Source organism: Pezoporus occidentalis, unplaced genomic scaffold (assembly GCF_034315485.1).
Source record: "Pezoporus occidentalis ecotype Australia unplaced genomic scaffold, CSIRO_AGI_Poc_V1 ctg124, whole genome shotgun sequence".
NCBI lineage: Eukaryota > Metazoa > Chordata > Aves > Psittaciformes > Psittacidae > Pezoporus > Pezoporus occidentalis.
The window spans coordinates 1,793,218-1,811,564 of NW_026913038.1; the positions used below are offsets into that span (position 1 = coordinate 1,793,218).

The window sequence follows — 18,347 nt, forward strand, 5'->3', positions numbered from 1 at the left end:
TCCTGGCTCTGCTCTCCACTCGTCAGCCTCAACGATGGGGCTGGGAGTGGAGCAGGGTGTGCAGAGGATCCAGGCTGCAGAGCTGCGCCATGTCCTGGTGTGGATCCTACTTGTACTCACTTCGGGTGGCAGAGACCAGCATAGGAAGGGCACCCAATGAGCACGGGAGCCTGGTAAGCCTGGGTTTACTTTGAGTGGATGGAGCAAAGCCCAGCAAGGGCTCAGCTTCATGGCCCAGGGCTGGGGCCCTGTAAGCCCCTCAGCTGGAGATGGGGGTTGCCATGTCTGCTTGAAGGCTGGGAGCAGGGAAGTGCCTGAGAGCAGCTCAGCACCCAGCTGGGCACCCTGGACCGCGATCCCTCGGGGACTATCCTATGCCGCACATGCCTGTGGCAGGGACAGCTCTCCAGCTGACCACAGCCCAGCGATGCCTCTACCATGCAGGGCAGAGGAGCTCAGCAGCGATGGTTCCTGCCCCCAGCAGCTTGTGGCGGAGGTCCTGCCTCTCACTCACTGCCCGTGTGTATTGTGGGGCTACCCCTCCAAGGTACTGAGGGGCTATGGGAGCAGCAGGGCAGAGGGGTTGCAAGGTGGAGGACCGGGGAAGCCAGGCACATCTGTCCAGCTGGGAAAAACTCAGGGCTGCCTCTGCCGGCAGATGCGGGCAGCTCTTCCTGCTTGCACAGACACGACGCTGCCGGCACAGAGCCGGGCTAAGCCTCGCGGTTCCCCGCTGCTCCATCCCCAATGGTTTCAAGCCCCGCAAGCCGCTTCCTGGGGGAAAGGGGCCTCGGCGAACCCCGGGCAGGATGCTCTCTCCTCTCCTCTCCTCCTCTGCTTCCTTCCTCTCCCCGGCCGCGGCACCCCCCCCCCCTCCCCCCCGCCTTCCGCGACTTTTTAACCCTTTCACCCACGCTCCGGCCGTGCGCCAGCCCCACGGCCACGGCTCCCGCCCGCTTCCCTGTGCTTTGTGCGGGGTCCCCGGCGTCGCGCTGCTCCCGGCTCCCCTCCGCCGCCATCCTCCCGCAGCGCCCGAGCACCTGCCGAGGGCCGCCCGCAGCGAGCCCGGGCTGCCCATGGCCCCGTGCGCCACAGCTCCCCCTGCGCTGGGCTCTGAGCTCCCCCCCTTTGCACTGGGGAGACCGAGCGGGAGAGCCCGCTCCGGGGCCGCGCTCCCTCTGCTTCGCTGCGGCGGCGCAAAGCGGCCGTGGCGGGAGCCGGTGCTGTGCATCGGATGCTGTGCGCCCGGAGGGGAGCAAGGGGGCCGGGGCCGGGCTGTGCACAGCGACCGGGGCCTCCAGAGGGAGCCCGCAGTCACCCGGTCGGGCTCCGCAGGCCCCGCCGCGCTCTGCGAGGCCGGACCGGGCCGGGGGGCTCGGCTAACGCGGCCGGGGGGGTGGCTCGCAGGCAGCGCCCGGCAGCGGGGTCCCTCACGGTGAGGACACCCCCAGAACCGCAGACAAAGCGCTGCGCTATGGCGGCAGGGCCGGGCCGTGCTGCCGCAGTGCCGCACATCCGGGCGGGAGCGCAACCGGGATGCCATTTGCTTGCTCCTGGCCGGAAGGACCCTTCCTGCTGGTGCTGGCCATGGCACGGGGAGAGGGGACACGGCAGAAGGGGAGTGCATCTGAGGGCACCATCTGAGGGCACCCAGCCACCCTCACCCTGCTCCTCTCCGCACCAGTAACTGTGGGTGGTGGGGAGCAGTGAAGAAATCAGCACTGGGCACCACTGAGGCACTGCTGGCAGGGATATGGACACGTCTGGGGTTGCCTGAGCCACCCAGTCACCACAGGTACAACCCTGCCCACCAGTGCCTGTGGGGCTGTGCTGTGCCAGGAGCGGAGGGCTTGGCCTCTGGGGGAGGACGCCTGGGGAGCACCAAGCCCAGGTGGGGAACTGCCCTGCTGCTGGCCCTGGCTCTCCTCACTCAGCCAGCACCAGAGGGGGACACGTGAACAGAGTGAGGGCAGCAGTGATGGTCAGATCTGGTATGTAGCTCCACTGCTCTGGGACAGTCCTGAGCCTCTCGGCAGGGCAGCCCTGACTCACTGGGTCTGGGGTGCCAGGCTGTGGGGAGGCACCACACCATAGGGTGCTCCCGCCCTGTGCAGAGCCCTGCCCACCCCCGGGGGAGTTATAAATAAACTATTAGCTTTATTTTGGGAACGTGGCGGAAACGTGCGTGGCAGGTTGCTCCGGAGAGAAAGGGGAAAGTTGGCTGCCTGGGTGTGCCGGGGTGTGGCTGCTGGAGCTGGAGTACATCCTGGAGAGACTGGCTGTGCCCAAGGTTTTTCCCTGGTTAGGCATAAACAGTGGGACCCTGGCCATAGCAGGAGCTGGGAATAAGGCCGCATTGATGCTAGGCCTTGGTACGGAGCTTGTGCAGCGCTTGGCACAGAGCCGTTGCAACTCCATGTCGCTGCAGCGCATGGGCACTGGGCAAGATGGCCCATGGTGGGTTGGGTACCACTGGTTGAGGCCTGGGCTGGGACCCTGGGGGTAGAAAAGTGTAATGAGCAAAACCTCTGACCATGGAGCTTCCCATCACATCACGCCATGTTCTGAGACTGAGCATGGCAGTGTCTGTGTGCTGGCGGCACACAGTGGGGAGACAATGGAGTTGCGGACCTTGGTATAACCCCTCTGGGGCACGTGCTGGTGGAGAATAGCTGCCCCATGGCCAGTTGCAGGTAGGGCAGGGCCAAAGGGGGAAGCCGGGAGCCCTAGGAGGAGCTGCCAACGTGTGCAGTCAAGGCGCAGGCAGGGCACAGGGATGCCCGCTGGTCGGATCCTGCAGGCCCGCTGAGGCGCCAACCTGCAACCGCTCCAGAACGGTGTTTTCAGCGGGGAAGGCAGCACCCGTCCGGGCAGCGAGTACCGGGCAGCAGGTGCTGCCGCCCGCAGCGTGCACAGAGGCTGAGTGGGGCCCCTGCCCGGCGTGGAGAAGGCGGTGGCGGCACGGTCAGGGGCTCCCGCACGGCCCGATGGTGGTGGTGGGGGGGAACAAAGAGCAGCGGCGGGCGGGGGGAGTGGGTCCGCCCGGGCAGCGCAGAGCCGAGCCGAGCCCCGCGGCGGCACCCAGCACCCCGCCCGGCACCCCGGGGGGCAGCCGGGCCCTGCCCTGCCCCCTGCTCAGCCCGGGCAGCACCGCCCCGGTGCCACATCCTTGCGCTGCCCTGGCCGCTGCCCCCCGCCCGGCCGCCCCCGCCCCGTGCCTGCCCAGCCGTGCCGGTGCGGCGGCGGCGTGGCGCGGCGCCCGGACCCGCGCGGCTGGCGGCGGAGACCCCGGCCCCCATCTGGAGGTAGCGACGGAGCCGCCACCGCCCGCCGTGGGGCCGCCGGCCGGCCGAGGAGGAGGCGGTGGGCGCCGATGGCGGCCCGGCCCGGCGGAGCGGGCGGGCGCGGGGCCGGCGGCGCGCCGCTCGGCGGAGGGAGAGAGGGCGGGAGCGCGGCGCTCGCTGTCCGGGAGCGGCGGAGCCCCGGCGAGGACAAGCCAGGCCGCGGGCACCCGGGCGCCGCTTCCCGGCGGGCGAGGCTCGGCGAGGCTCGGCAACAGCACGGCCCGGCACAGCGGGGCCCGCGGTGGGCGACGGCCCGGCCCGCGGGTGGGTGGCGGGGGGGAGGGCGGTCGGGGCGCCGGGCCCGGCGGACAATGGCAGGGGGTACCCCGAGCACTGCGGGGGAGGGCGGCGGCCCGCGACCCCCGCCCCGATGGCTGCCCGCTGCGACCGGGACCGGGACCGAGGCGGAGCCGGCGGTCCGTGCCGCTGGGCAGCAGCCGCCGAGTGCCCCGCCGGGGCGCAGGGCCTGGCGACTCCATTTTGTGGGCGCTCGCAGGCCTGTGGCCTGCTTACCGGCCCCGCGGCCGACCGGGAGGGGAAACGGAGGGGGGAGAGGGCAGCGGCCGGCTGGGGCACCGGGGCCGGCAGGTGAGGCACTGCCCGGCCGCCCCGTCCCGCCCCGTCCCGGAGGCCCGGTGCCCCCACCACTGCTTGAGATGGGGGTAGCGGGCCCGAGGGTGCGGGGCCGGGTGTGCCGCCATGTGCGCGAGGCCGAGCCGGTGTGTCCGGTGCGCAGGGGGGAGCGGGCCCGGCGGGTCACACCGGGGGGGGGCAGCACTGAGTGTGTGTACCCCGGGGTGATGGCGCTTACGGGAGGGGGAGTAAGGGGGGGCGCCCGTGGATGGGGGGGGCGGTGGGGGGTAAGGGGATGGGAGGGGGGGAGCTCGCGCGGGCGCGCGCTGATTGGCCGCCGCCGAACCCCAAGAGTGGGCGCGGGGGGGCGCGCGCAAGCGCGGGTCGCGCGCGCCGGCGGGATGGCGGCGCCGGGCGCGCGCATGCGGGGGAGGGAGGAGGAGGGAGGCGGCGGAGCGGCGCTGGCGGGGCCTGGCCCGGCCGGGTCGGCGCGTCTCCTCCTCGGCCCGCACCGCGGGCAGGCGGCGAGCCGGCCGCGGCGGCCGCAGGTGAGCGGCAGCTGCCCGGACAAGGCGGCCGGGCCCGAAGCCAGCCGGAGTCGTGTCGTGCCTGTGCCGGGCGGCGGGCCGAGGCCTGTGGCCTAGCGCTGAGGCGACGGCGTCGGCCCGCGCGGGGCCGGCGGAGCGCAGAGGGCCCCCGGGCGCGGCTGCCATTTTGCGGCAGTGCTGACCCCATTGTGCTGTGCCCGCAGGTGGATGCCCGCGGCCCGGCATGGAGCAGGCCTGCGAAGTGAGCCGCCGCAGCTGCCTAGTCCCCTTCGGCACCTCGCTGGCGGCAGCCGAGGCCAAGGGCGGCCCCGAGCCGCCCGCCATGCAGCTGGCGGCCGCCAAGCCCGTGTACGGCCAGGATCCCTCGTCCTGCTACATCCCTTTGCGCCGGCTGCAGGACCTGGCCTCCATGATCAACGCCGAGTACCTCGGCGGCGCTGCCGACGGTGCTGAGGCCCTGCCCGACCCCGGCTCGCCTCCACCCCGCCTCCCCGCTGCGCAGGACCCGTCAGCCGGCGTCGACGGACCCGGACCGGCGGCCGAGGCGCCCCGCGGGGCCTTGGCCTTCCCCCTGCTCCTGCGGGACGACGGCGAAGAGGAGGCGGAGGAAGAGGGCACTGAGACGCCGGAGGAGGAGGACGAAGACGACGACGACGACGAGGACTACGACGAAGAAGAGGAGGTGGACGCGGAGGAGGAGGAGGCGGCCGAGCCCGTCTCCCGGAGCCGAGGCCACTCCGGGCCGCAGCAGGGCCGCGGAAGCCCTCCGCCGCCACTCTTGCAGCCGGTCGAGCCGGTACCGATTACGGTGTCTGACGGCGGCCCCGGGGAGAAGCCGGAGCCTTCTGCCGCGGCCCTGCAGCTCGTAAGTACCGGCGGGGGGAGGGTGGCGCCGGGCGGGGGGCCGTGGCCGCTGCCATTTTGCGGCGGAGGCCGGCGAGGCGCGGTGCGGCGGGGCCGGGCCGGGCGCCCTCGCAGCCGGCACCCTCGAGCGTGGGCAGCCATCTTGCCGAGGGGACCCTGCCGAGGCGCCGTGGCCGCAGCCTGCGGCTGCCGCCCTTCGGGGCCAGCGGGGCCAGCTGTCAGCGGGCTCTGCTGCGCACCTTCCGCGGCCTCTTTTCCCCTCGGGAGTAAGAGCCATCATCACCGCGCCGCACAGCAGCGGATCGCCGCGAAGTTCGGTGGAGTTTTTCCCCCATTACAAGGTTCTTTTTCCTTTTCTTTGCGCGCACTGCAGATGAGGAGGGCAGGAGGAGCGCTTTTCCTCTCCTGCCAGTTTCGCTGTGCCGCTGTCAGACAGCTCTTTGTTTGGCCTGGCTGGAGGTACCCAAGCTGTGAGAGTTTGGCGGTGGCCAGGGAGGGGCCGTGTCACGGCCTGACAGACCCCGGCCAGGAAAGCTGGCCTGCTAGTTTGGCTTTTATTTTTTTCTTTCTGAGCTCACAAATTCCTTTAGCTTGTTTTCTGATATGCTCAATAAGAAGCAAAACTGGTTGAACTTTCAGAATTCTGAGTTAGCTGCATTCAACTTTATTGTAAAATGCGTTTTTGAACGGAAGTATTATTTCTGGGTCGTCCTCAGAGTGATTATTTGCAGATATGTATGTATATTTCTTGCAGCTCTTAAGTGTTTTTTTGGGGGGTGTTATTAGTTGTGTATATATTTCTTAGATATGTTTTGGCAAATTTAAGGTTCTTTACTGGAGGATGCTCTGGGTGTTAAGCATTACTTGATGCAGGGTGTGAAAATCAACACATGTGACAGCACTGATACCAAAACCATCTTGCTCTCTTTAATTTCAGTAGAGCTGCTGATGCTGGACAGATGCTCCTGGTGCCTACAGCACTTGCGGAGAAATATTTGCTTTCACCTGAGTGCAGTTGGGAACATGCAGTGTTCCTGCTGTGTGCTCTCGAGGAGGGGGAACACTTGTCACAGGGAAGGGGCGATTTCAGGAAGGTGCTGACAGCGGCTTAATTTGTCAGGCTCAGCTCTGGCTTGTGGATCCTCTTGAATGTTCCTTGGGAAGAGTCATTCTCCTCGTGGATACTCAGTTTTGAGTGTTTGGGGGTAAGAGGCTGCTTTGGGCCGAGGTTTGTGCACACACTTAGCTTTGTTTTGTAGAGCAAAGCGGGGATCATTCAACAGACATGTGCTCAGTGATGCGGTTGTGGGAGGGTCTCACTTTGTAAACAGAAGCGAGCAGAGGTACTTTCACAACACTTGTCTTTGCCACGGCTTTGCAACGTGCTTCACAGAACTGCAGCTTGTACGGTGACAAAACTGGCTTAGTGATTGAGCCTGGTATTTGAATATGCATCTAGGGGTTGACCTTCCCGTAAAACTGCCTTCCTGTTTGCTGTGGTACATTAGTGTTGCTGAATTGTGCTGGTGACTTAAAGCATAGCTGCATTCAGAAGAAAACACAAAGAACAGCGTTTTTTAGGCAGCCTGGGGTCCTTCTCAGGTGTTGAATTCTTCCTTTAGTAAGTGCTGGTTGTCTGAGTGGTCCTTCGTTTTAGCCTGCTTGTGGGATGGGAAGAGAAGGGGGATTTTTCTCTCTGTCAAGTTATCAATGTGACAGTTAAATCTTCTGTTGAACATGACATAGTAACTGGAAATAACCAGGTTCGCTCCTGCGATCATGTGTGGATGTCGGCATTTAATTCCAGCCTCGTTTGTGTTTGGGTAACTGGAACCAACTTTGACAGCCTACTAAAACTAAACAAAAAAAAACAGCCTGAAACAAGAACCACAAGCCCTTGGGAGTTCTTCACTGATATATTTAGGGTGCTTTGTCACAGCTTGGGCTACTGTTTCAGGTAATAACCTTTACCCAGCCTGATGATGGGGCTCCTCCACCTTACAGAGAGACTTTTTCAGAGCCTTTATTCTTGAGGCTTAGCTGCTGCTCAAACTTCCTGCATGTATCTCAAGACCTCTGTGTCTGCCCCTTGCAGGCTTTGAATTTTTCACTAGGTCATTGTGAACTGGCTTTGAAAATGCTGATTTCCAAAACGTCAGGAGTGCTTCCAGCTGAAGGGCCATCTTTTGGATTTAGTCTTTAGTGGGATGCAAAGTTCAGCATTTAAGTAGTGCCTCTGGGTGGCAGGTATTGTTTTGTATGGGGATTTGTCAATAGCCCTGGCATCCTGTACTCAAATGTTGCCCCAAACGGGGAAGAGGTTGCTCAGACAGCATTCAGTTGTAAAGAGGGATCTGCATATTCTGAAGTGAAGCTATATTAAGTGTCAGGTTAATCTTAAAGTTGACTGAAGCTCCCCATGCTCCCAGCAGCCACTGACAGATTTTGTGTTGGAGAGAAGAAACTTACAGCAGTGGTTCTTGGGTCTTGTTTCTGCTCCAGAAGTGATGGTGCAGTGACTGCTGGCAGCTGCTGGCTTACTTCCTTGTGCATGTGTTTTGGGTTATTGCCACTTAAATTGAAACAGGAGGCTGTTTTTTAATTTCTCTGTTCTTTACCATCTTGCCATGAGCTTCTCTTTAGTGCTTTCCCAGCCTTTATGAGTTGAAGAAGTCTTGGGCAGCATTTTTTGGAGTTAAGAGGGAGAATTGGGCCCAGTCTCCAGCACTGGGGAGGATGGGTACAGCCACATAGGGTCTGAGTGACATGGGTCTTGCTTGAACTCAGTTGCTGTGGAGCGGGAGGTGGATGTGTCTCTGACAGAACCCACATGATGAAATTTTGCTTTTTTCATGTAATTTTTGGTGCTTTATTATTTGGCTTTTGCTTTGTCAGTTTGTTGGCTTTTAATTGCTACCCACAAAGCATGTCAGAGTCATTTGGTTTGCAGAGTTGAGCACTCGGAATCAGAGTTGTTGGATTCAAGTACATCTGTGCCACTCTTGGTGCATGCATGTTCTGCAGTGTATGATCCCGGTTAAACATTCATAAGCTGTTTTTTCCACGGGATGCTGATGGATTCAGGCTGCAGGGCGTGCAGAGCTCGCATGTGGCACTCGCTCAGTGTTGCTTTTCATTCTTCTCATACTATTTCCTTGTCCAGCTCCACGCTGCAGGAGTGTGATATTCAAGTAATGGCAGTGATGAAATGAGGTACAGGGAAATCCAGAACCACATCTTTCATCACTAAGGATGGCTGCTTCCAGTGGCTGGATGTAAGGAATGAGTAAGGCATATGTGTAGGGCTACTGGAAGGTTTTCACTTTACCAGAACCACACCGTATGCAGTGTGTTAAAAGCATTGAAGGCCAGCAAAGTCCTCTCTTTAAGCGTACAATTAAGCCATGATGAACTTGAGTTCTGTTGCAGTCTGCAGCTGTGGGGAGAGTACTCTCTTTATAAAGAGGATGTGTCCCTGAGTGAGAGTTACTCGGGTTCTTTGTTTATCAACTGAGATGTGTAGTGCCATTTCTCTCTTTGCTAAAAATAAAATGAAGGAACCAATGCCACGTGATGTGTGTTACTCCTGCAAGTGGTTCTGCAAGAGTCTCCTACTACAGACTGATTCGAGGTGTAACTAACTACTGGTAATATTATATCCCTGAGACACAATAGGCATGGCAGTGGTTTGTTTGAGCACGGAACATAAATTTCCTTGGTCAGTTGACATCTTCCTGATGGAGAGATCATTTCCATTTGGCTGTCTGCACTTCCTGCGGACATGGTTTCCCCCTCTGCGCACCTGGTGAGACCAGGCTGTAGGCACACTGCTGTCCCTGTGTGTGCCATCTTGCACACACTCCTCTTTGCCACTAAGATACATGCTGTGAGCACAGAGCTGGATCTCCCCTGGCTGTGGCTGCTGGCATCCACTGGGCCCCTCTACTGAAGCGCATTCGTGTCTCATACAGCTCTAAACTTAGTCAAAAAGGAATTTAGCTGTGGTGGACATCCAGAAGAATGGATATTTCCATGGTTATGGCACTGTCTGGGCTGTTACTGCTCGACCATACATTTTTGAGGTCCTTAATGAGTTTGTGGGGCTTTCATGCTTTGATGGCACGGCACTGCCTCTTCCTTGCAGTGGTGGTGGTGTGAGCAGTGGGTGTTAAGATGCTGTCACAGCAGGACAGCGTTCCCTAGGTGCAAGGAGGAGCAGCTCCCTTTGAGTGACAAAAGGGTTTTTTAGCACAGAGTAGGATCTGGAGCACAGCAGATTGGATCCTGGAAGTATTTATTCTAGCATTTGGCTATAGTTGTTCTTCTTTCCTTCTTTCATTTCTATGTGTTCTCTAATCTTGTATTGCTGATTAGGTGCAAAATGCCTGTTCCTGTAGGTGATGTTACAGAAAATAACATGGTTTCTCTAGAAAATATGGATATTCTGGCTATGTGTCATGTGCTGTGAAATGTGAATGATCAATGACAGTTCATATGGGGCTGTGCAGCTCTCCAAAGCTGAACATTGTCTGTGTGCAAATAGCAAAACCAGAGGTTTTTCCTTGCTGATTGGACAGCCCTGAAGGTGAGGTTTTGCTGAATATAATGGCAGAAACCTCTATGTTTTTCTGCTTTCTATACTTAAAACTTAGTTTTAAAGCTGGAGTAAGAAAGGCTCTGTTTAAGCAATGTCTTGGTTAACATACTGTCCGCAGTCATAAATATTTCAAGTCTCCAGTGAAGATTGTTGCCAGAGGAGTGTAGACTTCGCTCAGCTGTTCAGCAGTGAATTTGTGCTCTGTAGTGTGGTGTGCTTAGTACATTGCCTGCTACTCTTGCAAGAAGAAAACAGCCGTCAGTAGCAAGAAAATCAGCTTTTATAGGTGCTTTTTTAGGATGCATGCTGCCTCTCGGGGCCTGCTGCCTCTGCTGTCTCTGTATCAAGTTGCTAGGGATTTGTTTTTAAAAGTTCATCTCCCAGAACTTAGACCATTTTTTCCTCTAATAAATCTTACCTCATTGAGGGTACAGTGATTCTGGTTCTGCACTTACAGCTTCTTCTAAGAGGTTGTGGCTCAGTTTGATCCTGGAGCAGTGATAATTAACTTCAGGGCAACATCCTGGTGCTTTGCCTGACATCATGGATTTGTTGATGGCCTCTTGCAGTATAGCAACTTCTCCTTGCACCTCACTGCACCTTGTTTCCACAAGTGGGGTTGAACTGGAACGTGTAACCATTATTAGGTTGGGGATTCTGTCTGTTTTCCTTAATTCGTGTTAACAAATCTGGAGGTTGCTGCAGAGGGGTCAGCTCTGACTATGTTAACAGAATACTTGAGCCCCAGGGAAAGAAAAGTGACATTTTCTGAGTTATAATTAAGACAGGACTTATTAAAAAGACATTCTTAACTCAAAAGTCAGTGTTATGGGTGATGATCAACTTCCAGTCTAGTTGCTTAGAGTATACTTAGGTTTTTCTTGCCTGTCACTGACAGCTGCTTGTAGATAGTATTCCCCCTCCCCCCCTCCAGTTACTTGCTTTGGCATTTAGAAAGGCACAGGTAATAGAAACACCTAAAGAGAAACTAAATCCTAGCAAGTTTGCCCTGGGAGTTTAATGCCATTTTTAATACCAGAAGAATATGACCTGTGTTTTGTTCTGTCTGCACAGAGCCATACGTGCTGCGCAAGGCAGTCTTCACTCAGTAAAAGGCATTGCCAGGATTTCCAAGTTAATGTGTGGAAGAGGTCTGTATGAGAGTCTGCTTTCAATTAGAGCAGCAGTTTTCAACCTCTGTTGATTTGTGGACCCCTAAACGCTTCCCAGGTGCAGACTCTTGTGATTTTAGACCTATCAACAATAGCCTTGCTTCCTTTCATATAATTTCATGGCATCAGAAGTATTGTTCTGTGGCCATGAGTTTGCAGACTGGTAGTTACAGAACACATTGCAAATGTTGTAGTGTCTGACCTGTGCGAGTTTTGTATTGAGTCAAATGTACTGTTGACATTTGTGCTGCTGGAGCAGGCAGGGCTGTCCTCCCCTGCCTGGCTTGCTGCTATTGCCTCTTGCAGGAATGCGTGATAAAAGCTGTAGTTTGCTTTGCTGAAATAGTTACTGGAAGTTTAACTCAGTTTGGCGTGTGCTGGTGTGAGCGTGATGTTACTGGGTAAGGTCAAGCTGGTGATGGGAGGAACTGCAAGGTGTAGTGACATCAAAGAAACAGCTCGGTGCCAATACAGACAGTTTAGGGCTTTTTGGGTGTGCTTTTGTGGTTTTGGCTTGTTTGGTTTCTGTTCTGGTGGACAGGACTGAGCAGTCACCAGTGCTTCCCTGTGGGCTGCAAAGAGCAGTCCATGGCTCAGCCTGCCCAGAGGTCAGTCATGTGCAGGTTTGGAGATGCTGGAGCATAATCCCTGCAGTTGTGGCTGGGGATTGTAGGGGCCTCTGTGAAGTTGCAGTGTTTGTGGTGGTGCATGAATAACATGTTGGTGGGAGTGTTACCAAAGACACGTGCAGGGCATAGGTGTGTGTTTGTAATCCCTCGGGAACATGCCGTGCTCCTCCCAGGAGGCAGGTGCAGCCAGGGAGCTGAGTGGTAGCACCAGGGAGTTTGGCAGTGCTGCAGAGCTGTGCTGTGCAGAGGCAGTGGAAGATGGGGAGCTGCGTGTTCTGCTGGTGCAGTGCTGGGTGCAAACACAGGCCTTGCTTTGGCTGATGTGAGCTCCTGTATGTGCTCAGCATACACCCCAGCAGGTGCCAGCTGAGATTCTCTGTCCTTGTTAAATTAGAAACGTGGTTCCAGCATGGCTGCTGGCAGTAGCTTTGCAGCAGTGATTAAATGTGCAGCAGAGGTAAAGATGGGCTTGGTTTGCATCCATTCTCCTGTGTGTCCAACAGCATTGATGGAGCCAGGAGGCATTTCAGCAATGTGCTTGGTTCTATTGAACGATGGAAAAACACTTGTTACAGTTGACATGCTGACTCTTTTGTAGTACTTGAGGGCAAATTGACCCTGGCTGGGCACCTTCGCTTCTGTCTCCAGCACAGCCTGAGCACCAGGTTTGTACCAAGTTGACCCACTTGGGTCTATGCCTGATTTGGTTGTAGCTACGGCAAATGCATGTCATCTGCATCCACAAATGAATGGTTTGTCCTGCAGCCAGGGAAATCTGCCTGCTGCCCCTTTGGGGCTGAGTTGCTGCAGTGGCTCTGTGTGAGGCAGCAAGTCTGCGGGTGGAAGGGGCAGCACTTGGGATGTACATGGCATCGGGAAGGGCGTTGCTTGGGAGCACTGTCAGTGCCTGAACCACAGAGAAAGGGCAACATGTCTGCAGTTGTGGAGGCCTCCCCTTGTCCCTCTCCATCCTCTTCCTCATGGAGTGCAGGTGGGCAAGTGCTGGATAGGGAGCAGCAGGTAGGGCTGCCAAGCAAAGCTTTGTGTGAGTTCTTGATAGGGAACTTGTTCTGTAGGTTATGTACGGTATCAGACAGCTCTGCTGGAGACAGCACATTCACACTGCTGTGGTCTTCAGAGAAAACCCCACCTGGTTTGCTAGGTACTAAACCAGCCGTGTAGCTTGGTATTCAGACAGTCATCAGTACTAACACTTTGGGGACTTGCTTTTCATTTTCTGACATGCAGAATTTGACTTTGTGTGAGAAACCAGAAGTCCAACACAGCGTTGCCTGCTACCCAAAGGATGGGGTGCCCTTTGGTTGGTATTTTTGAAGAGCAGAAAATTTCTTGCCCAGTAGCATCTTGGCACACTGGAAACCTCCAGCTTTTCTTTTTTTCAGCTCCAGTAGGGCCTCTCCTCTGGTGCTGAGCATGCAGCAAGGCTCTTGCCCTGAGCCCTGCTTGAAGCTTCCATATTCCTCTCCTTTTAGAGGAGTGTGCTCCTGATTTTCCTTCCCACTGTTGGTGGAAGATAGAAACCTGCCTGTTGCCTAATTCAAGGAGGGCGGGAGCCAGGGTGGTTATTGCCCTTTTAATAGTTCCTGTTTGCCCTGATGTTTCTTTGTTGTTGGTTTTCCCAAGCACCTGTTTAGGCTTACTGCTGCCCACAGATTTCTAAATAACAGCAGTGAACCAAGTCATGTTCCTCTTTAACTTTAGCTGCCTGTCCTCTCCCAGTGTGTGCATGAAGCCTGATTCACAACATAAAGGCTGTAAAGCCTCTCTGAAGCATAAGTTTGCAGGACCTGATGATTGAAGCACAAACCTTCCTCAGGGTATGGCTCTAAGAAGTAAATAAGTAAAACCAGGATAAGTTTATTACACTGCTACTGACCAGAAATTCTGATTTCAGTGCTAGTAGGGGTTCAGCAAAAGTAGTTGAAATTCTAAATGCAAATGACTTTAAATACAATTAAAATTTATTTTTATGTGAACAGAACGTTTGTAAATGTATGTTTGTTTTGGAAAAACGGTTCAACTGGGTGGGGGATTGACATGCTCATACTGCCTGGTTTTGAGGCAGTTACTGTCCTGTGTAAGTGGCATCTTTGCATTTGGACTAACAAAGGAGTTGTACTGCCTTCTCCTGTGGACAGATCGCAGTTTCCACAGAAGGTTAAATTTGCAAGCCCAGGTTAAATGTTTGTTGCTTTCAGAGAAACCCACAAAATTAAAATAAGCAGAGAAACCAAGCAAAAAGCCCTAACAACAACCAAACCAAGCAACAAGGAAGTATTAGCAGGTACACATTTAATATAACCCAAACTGTCAATTTTTAGCTGTTGGGGTTCTAATACAGGATATGCTCTGCGCTGCATTTATGTGCTGTTCAGTGATACTGCTTCATTCTGCTTACAGCTTAAGCTGTAATGGCTGCACTTTACATCCATAAATCAGAATAGCCAAGTTTCATTTTATGCAGTTTAAATCTGGGTTTCATTTTATGGATTTAGAAACTTAATTTCTGAAAACAAACGTTGCATTCAGATGTGTTGCTTGTGTACAATCTGATAACATAGAAAAACACAAAAGTAAGGCTGAAAAGGGACAGATCCATTGACCTTGTTTCAGTTTGGGTTTTTTTGGTTAGTACTCAGACACAAGAAGTTACTTTTGATATTTGTTCTTTGTGATACTTGGCAAAGGCCTGGTAATACCTGCAGTTCTGAAACAATTACTGCTGACTGGGGGAGCCAGATGTAAAGAGAACTTGGTTTCTCGTTTAAAATGTATGCACATAAGCAAGTGTGAGCCTCTTCCCTCTGCTTCAGGCTCCTGACAGTGATTTGAAATCTTTGTGTGTCTGGATTTCTCTCTGCTGGGGATCTGGGTAAGATCATACCCCTTCTCCCCCACCTCCTCCTTCAGCCTTCTTCAAGCCTTCTGTCAGGTGCATTTCTGGTTATTAGGATGCTAAAGTACATTAGGTTATTAGGATGCTAAAGTAAAGCTTTCTGTTGCACTGCTGTTCCTTCCATAAGGAATATGATCTCCATTAAGAAAGTGAACCAGGGATGCTGTTAACCAGTTATCTTGGTGTCTCAGGCTTGGTGTTCTCCCATCAGTATGTTCCTCATTTAAAATACATACATTTATAACCCCTGAACTTGATAGAAATGCTTCTGGATGTGGGAATTACCTGATGCAGTGCCATCAACTCTCTTTATCTTTCACAGTGGTTCATACATAGCACTAATTGCATGTGTAGCTTCCACAGCCTGGAAAAGGGTACTAAAAACTAGCCAAAGACAACAAATACCCAAAAGCATGTAGATAACAGACACTTGGCTTGTATCATAATCTCTGCTGTGTTTTTTGCTGGTGAATATTTAATTAGTGAGTATTTAACACTTTGGTGTGATAATGGTCCCAGATAAGAGGTACTGTTATTCTTTAGTCACTAATGTAGGTCAGACGCCTGTTTACTTTTTGCTGCAGTGCTGAAGCCAGAGGAAGACCGGAGCAGTGGGGGACAAAGAGCATGTCTCCTGGTCCCCAGAGCATGTCCTCTGTTCCCAGCAGTGCTGGCTGCCACTCCAGCAGACTTTTCTGACTCCTGTGTTTGACTTGAAGCTTGCTGTGAAGTGTCATATGATTATTATGCTGGTGAGGGGCAGTGATGGTTTCAGCAGATACACTGTGCAGGTATTGTGCTTTGGGTGTTCTGTTTTTTTGCCTACATACTCCAGTTGGGTTTACCCCTTTCTCTGTGCAGGGATTTATTCCTTTAAGTTCTCTCACAGCGGAGTTGTAGAGGGTGCTGCTCTGCCTGCAGACTGCAGGCTCAGCATCGCAGCCTCTCTCTGTAAAGGCTTAAAGCTTGGATGCTTGGTAATGCCCCTTTGTACACAGGAAACTTTGATTGATGACCTCTTTTTGCTTAGCTTCAAATACTTCTTAAGCCATGAAGTAGATAAAATTTTAATTTTCTTTCCATTTTATGTTTTTCCAACTGATTTGTTTCTCATTTCAAAAAAGCTTCTTTAAAATGCAAGTCTTTGCTGATCATAGAATAGTTAGGGTTGGAAAGGACCTTAAGATCATCTAGTTCCACCCTCTCTGCCACGGGCAGGGACACCTCACACTAAACCATTGCACCCAAGGCTCTGTCCAACCTGGCCTTGAACACCTCCAGGGATGGAGCGTTCACAATTTCCCTGGGCAACCCATTCCAGTGCCTCACCACCATATAAGAATTTATTTCTTGGCTTTCATCACAGGTAGTTACTAATTTCAGTTCTTAATCTCAGCTCCTTTTTATCTTTACATGCAACATTCACAGACAAGATTATTTCCTAGTCCCTGTTGTCTTCTGTCAGTATTCATTCATTTCTCAGTGCACAAGTTTTGGAGCTAAGTGAAGTAATGAACAGTAGATCACTGAGTCTTCTTTCCAACTTCCCATCCTTAAAAGCAGGACTGTGGTAGGAGTTGTACTTTTAACTGTGTCTGTCACCAGCAGTCGCTGTATGGGAATTGCAGCCATCGCTGCTTCATTTCTGTGACAGGTTAAGTGATGTTAATGTGACCAGCTAAAGGATCTGAACCCCCATGTGATAGGAGCTCTATGGACTTGGGAAAGAATGATAAGCCTGAGCTCAGAGGGCTGAGGTTGAAGCTGCTCTGCTTTGTCTTAAACTGTAAGCTAATTCAGTGAGGTTGAACTTCAGCTGGAGGGAATCATCCTCTCATGAAAACTTTAGGGGTAGCTTCAGCAATGCCCTTCCAGGCTAGTTCTAGGAGTGTTTGTAACAGGATTTGCCCCACTTGCTGCCCCTCTTTTGCAGGAGCAGAGGGTGAATAACCTGTTGTGTGATGGTGAAAGGGCAGGAGCTGGCGTGGCACTTCCCAGCATGTGACACCAGCCCTGTGGTTGGTTATATTAGTAGATATTACTTTGAATGGACTTTTAGGCCCAGGTTAATCCAGTGCCTTCAAGTGTCACCTCTCCAAGTTTGCTTTGTTAGGTATTTTTATATACCACCACCCCAGGTACAAAGAGCTGTTGATCTTCAGCCCTATCTGGGAATGTGTTTGGTGGCTCATGGGAATGAGGTGAACTCCTTTTCAACCCATCCTCTTCAGGAAAAAAAGTGATCATTGAACTTTAAGGGAAAAAAAAAAAGGTGATAGTCTGACCCTCATCAGACTCCCAGTTCTAACTGATAAGCAGTAGATATTACAGCTTGTTTGTAGTCAAGTTACAAGCTTGTTTGCTGGTGTGCTGCAGGAAGAAGCACAGGGGTTGCTTCCCCAGGAGTAGGGAGGTTTGAGAAGACCATGGGAAGTTCATGGGGCAGAGCTGCTGCCTTCTGGCAGCTGATGTGTGCCTATGCAGGGTGTGATTTACTTGCAGCTACCAGTGTGGTGAGATCTGTGCAGGAGATACCCTGTGCTGCTGCTGCAAGGCCCTGGGCAGGTGCCTGACATGCTCAGAAGAACAGGCTATTAGTGTTGTTTATTATGCCATATTGTTTAATTATCGCTTGGATGTGGCTGCCTCCTCTTGTTTTCTTCCTTGGCTTTGATTCTGTCCACTTGCTGAAACTAGGCTTGGCTGCCTTCATTATTCTTGGGGGGCAGCAGCTTCCTTCTTGCTTTTCTTCCTTTTCACACAATCTCTTTTGCAGACTCTCTCCTAAAGTATGTTCTGTCCCTTTCTTCATTGGATAATGTCATGTTTATAATTGTCAAGAATAAAACATAACAGGGATATTTTGACCACACATTTACATGCTGGCTTTCCAAAGCAGGTCTGAATTTCAGGTGTGCAGGGCTACAGTGGCTGCAGCTTGCTGCTTGGACTCTGGACAGCAAGGCTCTTTGGGTATGTGATGCTGAAAATGTTGGCCTGTAACATAATATATATATGTATCTCTGTCTGCCTCTTCGCTTGTAGTTTGGTCTTAACATGGCTCTGCCAAGGTGGTAGCCTCCCAGTTGTGCTGGGGCAGCTGGAGTGTCTGGAGCCGTGCCACGCTGTGCTGGAGATGGTGGTGCTGCTCTGGTTATACAGAGATGATCAGTGCTGCCGAAGAGTGCATGCTATGGCTATCAGCATATATGTATGTTTGTGTGGACTTGTGCTTTGTGCCACGTCTTCCAGGAAGATCAATGGGTTGAGCAGCAGCTTCAGGTGACATAGCCAAGAGTTGTTACTGGATAAGCATTATTTTTGTCACTGTCTAATTATGTGATTATTTTAAAGGGAAGATTGGTGAGAGACAGTCAAGGACTGACAGTATTTATAACATAACAGTAAATCACTTAGAAATATAAGCTTTCCTTGCATGATACACTTCATATTTGCCTCACTATGAGAATTTCAGGAGGGGACAGACACTTTGTTTCTGTCAGCCTCCTTCCTCATGAAGCTGAGCACCTGCTTCTGGTATTTTCACCCAGTGAACTGCAGAATGGTGGTTTGGCACAGTACAAGTTCAGGAGGTGACTTTCAAGGTGGAAGTGTTTTGTGTTGCCTGATGCAGAACCTTGGCTTGTGACCTCTTCATCTGTGGTCAGTTGTGACTTAGTTGCAATGGTGAAGACTGTTTGGT

At 53.5% G+C, this 18,347-nt stretch overlaps 2 protein-coding genes across 4 annotated transcripts in view; one reads left to right on the forward strand and one right to left on the reverse strand.

The window, feature by feature from the left end:
• Nucleotides 1-3,853: 3,853 nt before the first annotated feature.
• Nucleotides 3,854-4,630, reverse strand: LOC134157970 (splicing factor 3A subunit 2-like). The gene has a single exon (XM_062607483.1). It carries the CDS (start codon nucleotides 4,628-4,630, stop codon nucleotides 3,854-3,856), a length of 777 nt encoding a protein of 258 aa, XP_062463467.1.
• Nucleotides 4,323-18,347, forward strand: part of NSD1 (nuclear receptor binding SET domain protein 1) — a 65,923-nt gene continuing 51,898 nt past the window's right edge. For all 3 annotated transcript variants that reach the window (XM_062607601.1, XM_062607602.1, XM_062607603.1), the window contains exons 1-2: nucleotides 4,323-4,465; nucleotides 4,669-5,330. In XM_062607601.1, coding sequence (XP_062463585.1) covers nucleotides 4,689-5,330 — 642 coding nt within the window. In that variant the 5' untranslated portion in view covers nucleotides 4,323-4,465; nucleotides 4,669-4,688. The remainder of the gene's footprint in view (nucleotides 4,466-4,668; nucleotides 5,331-18,347) is intronic.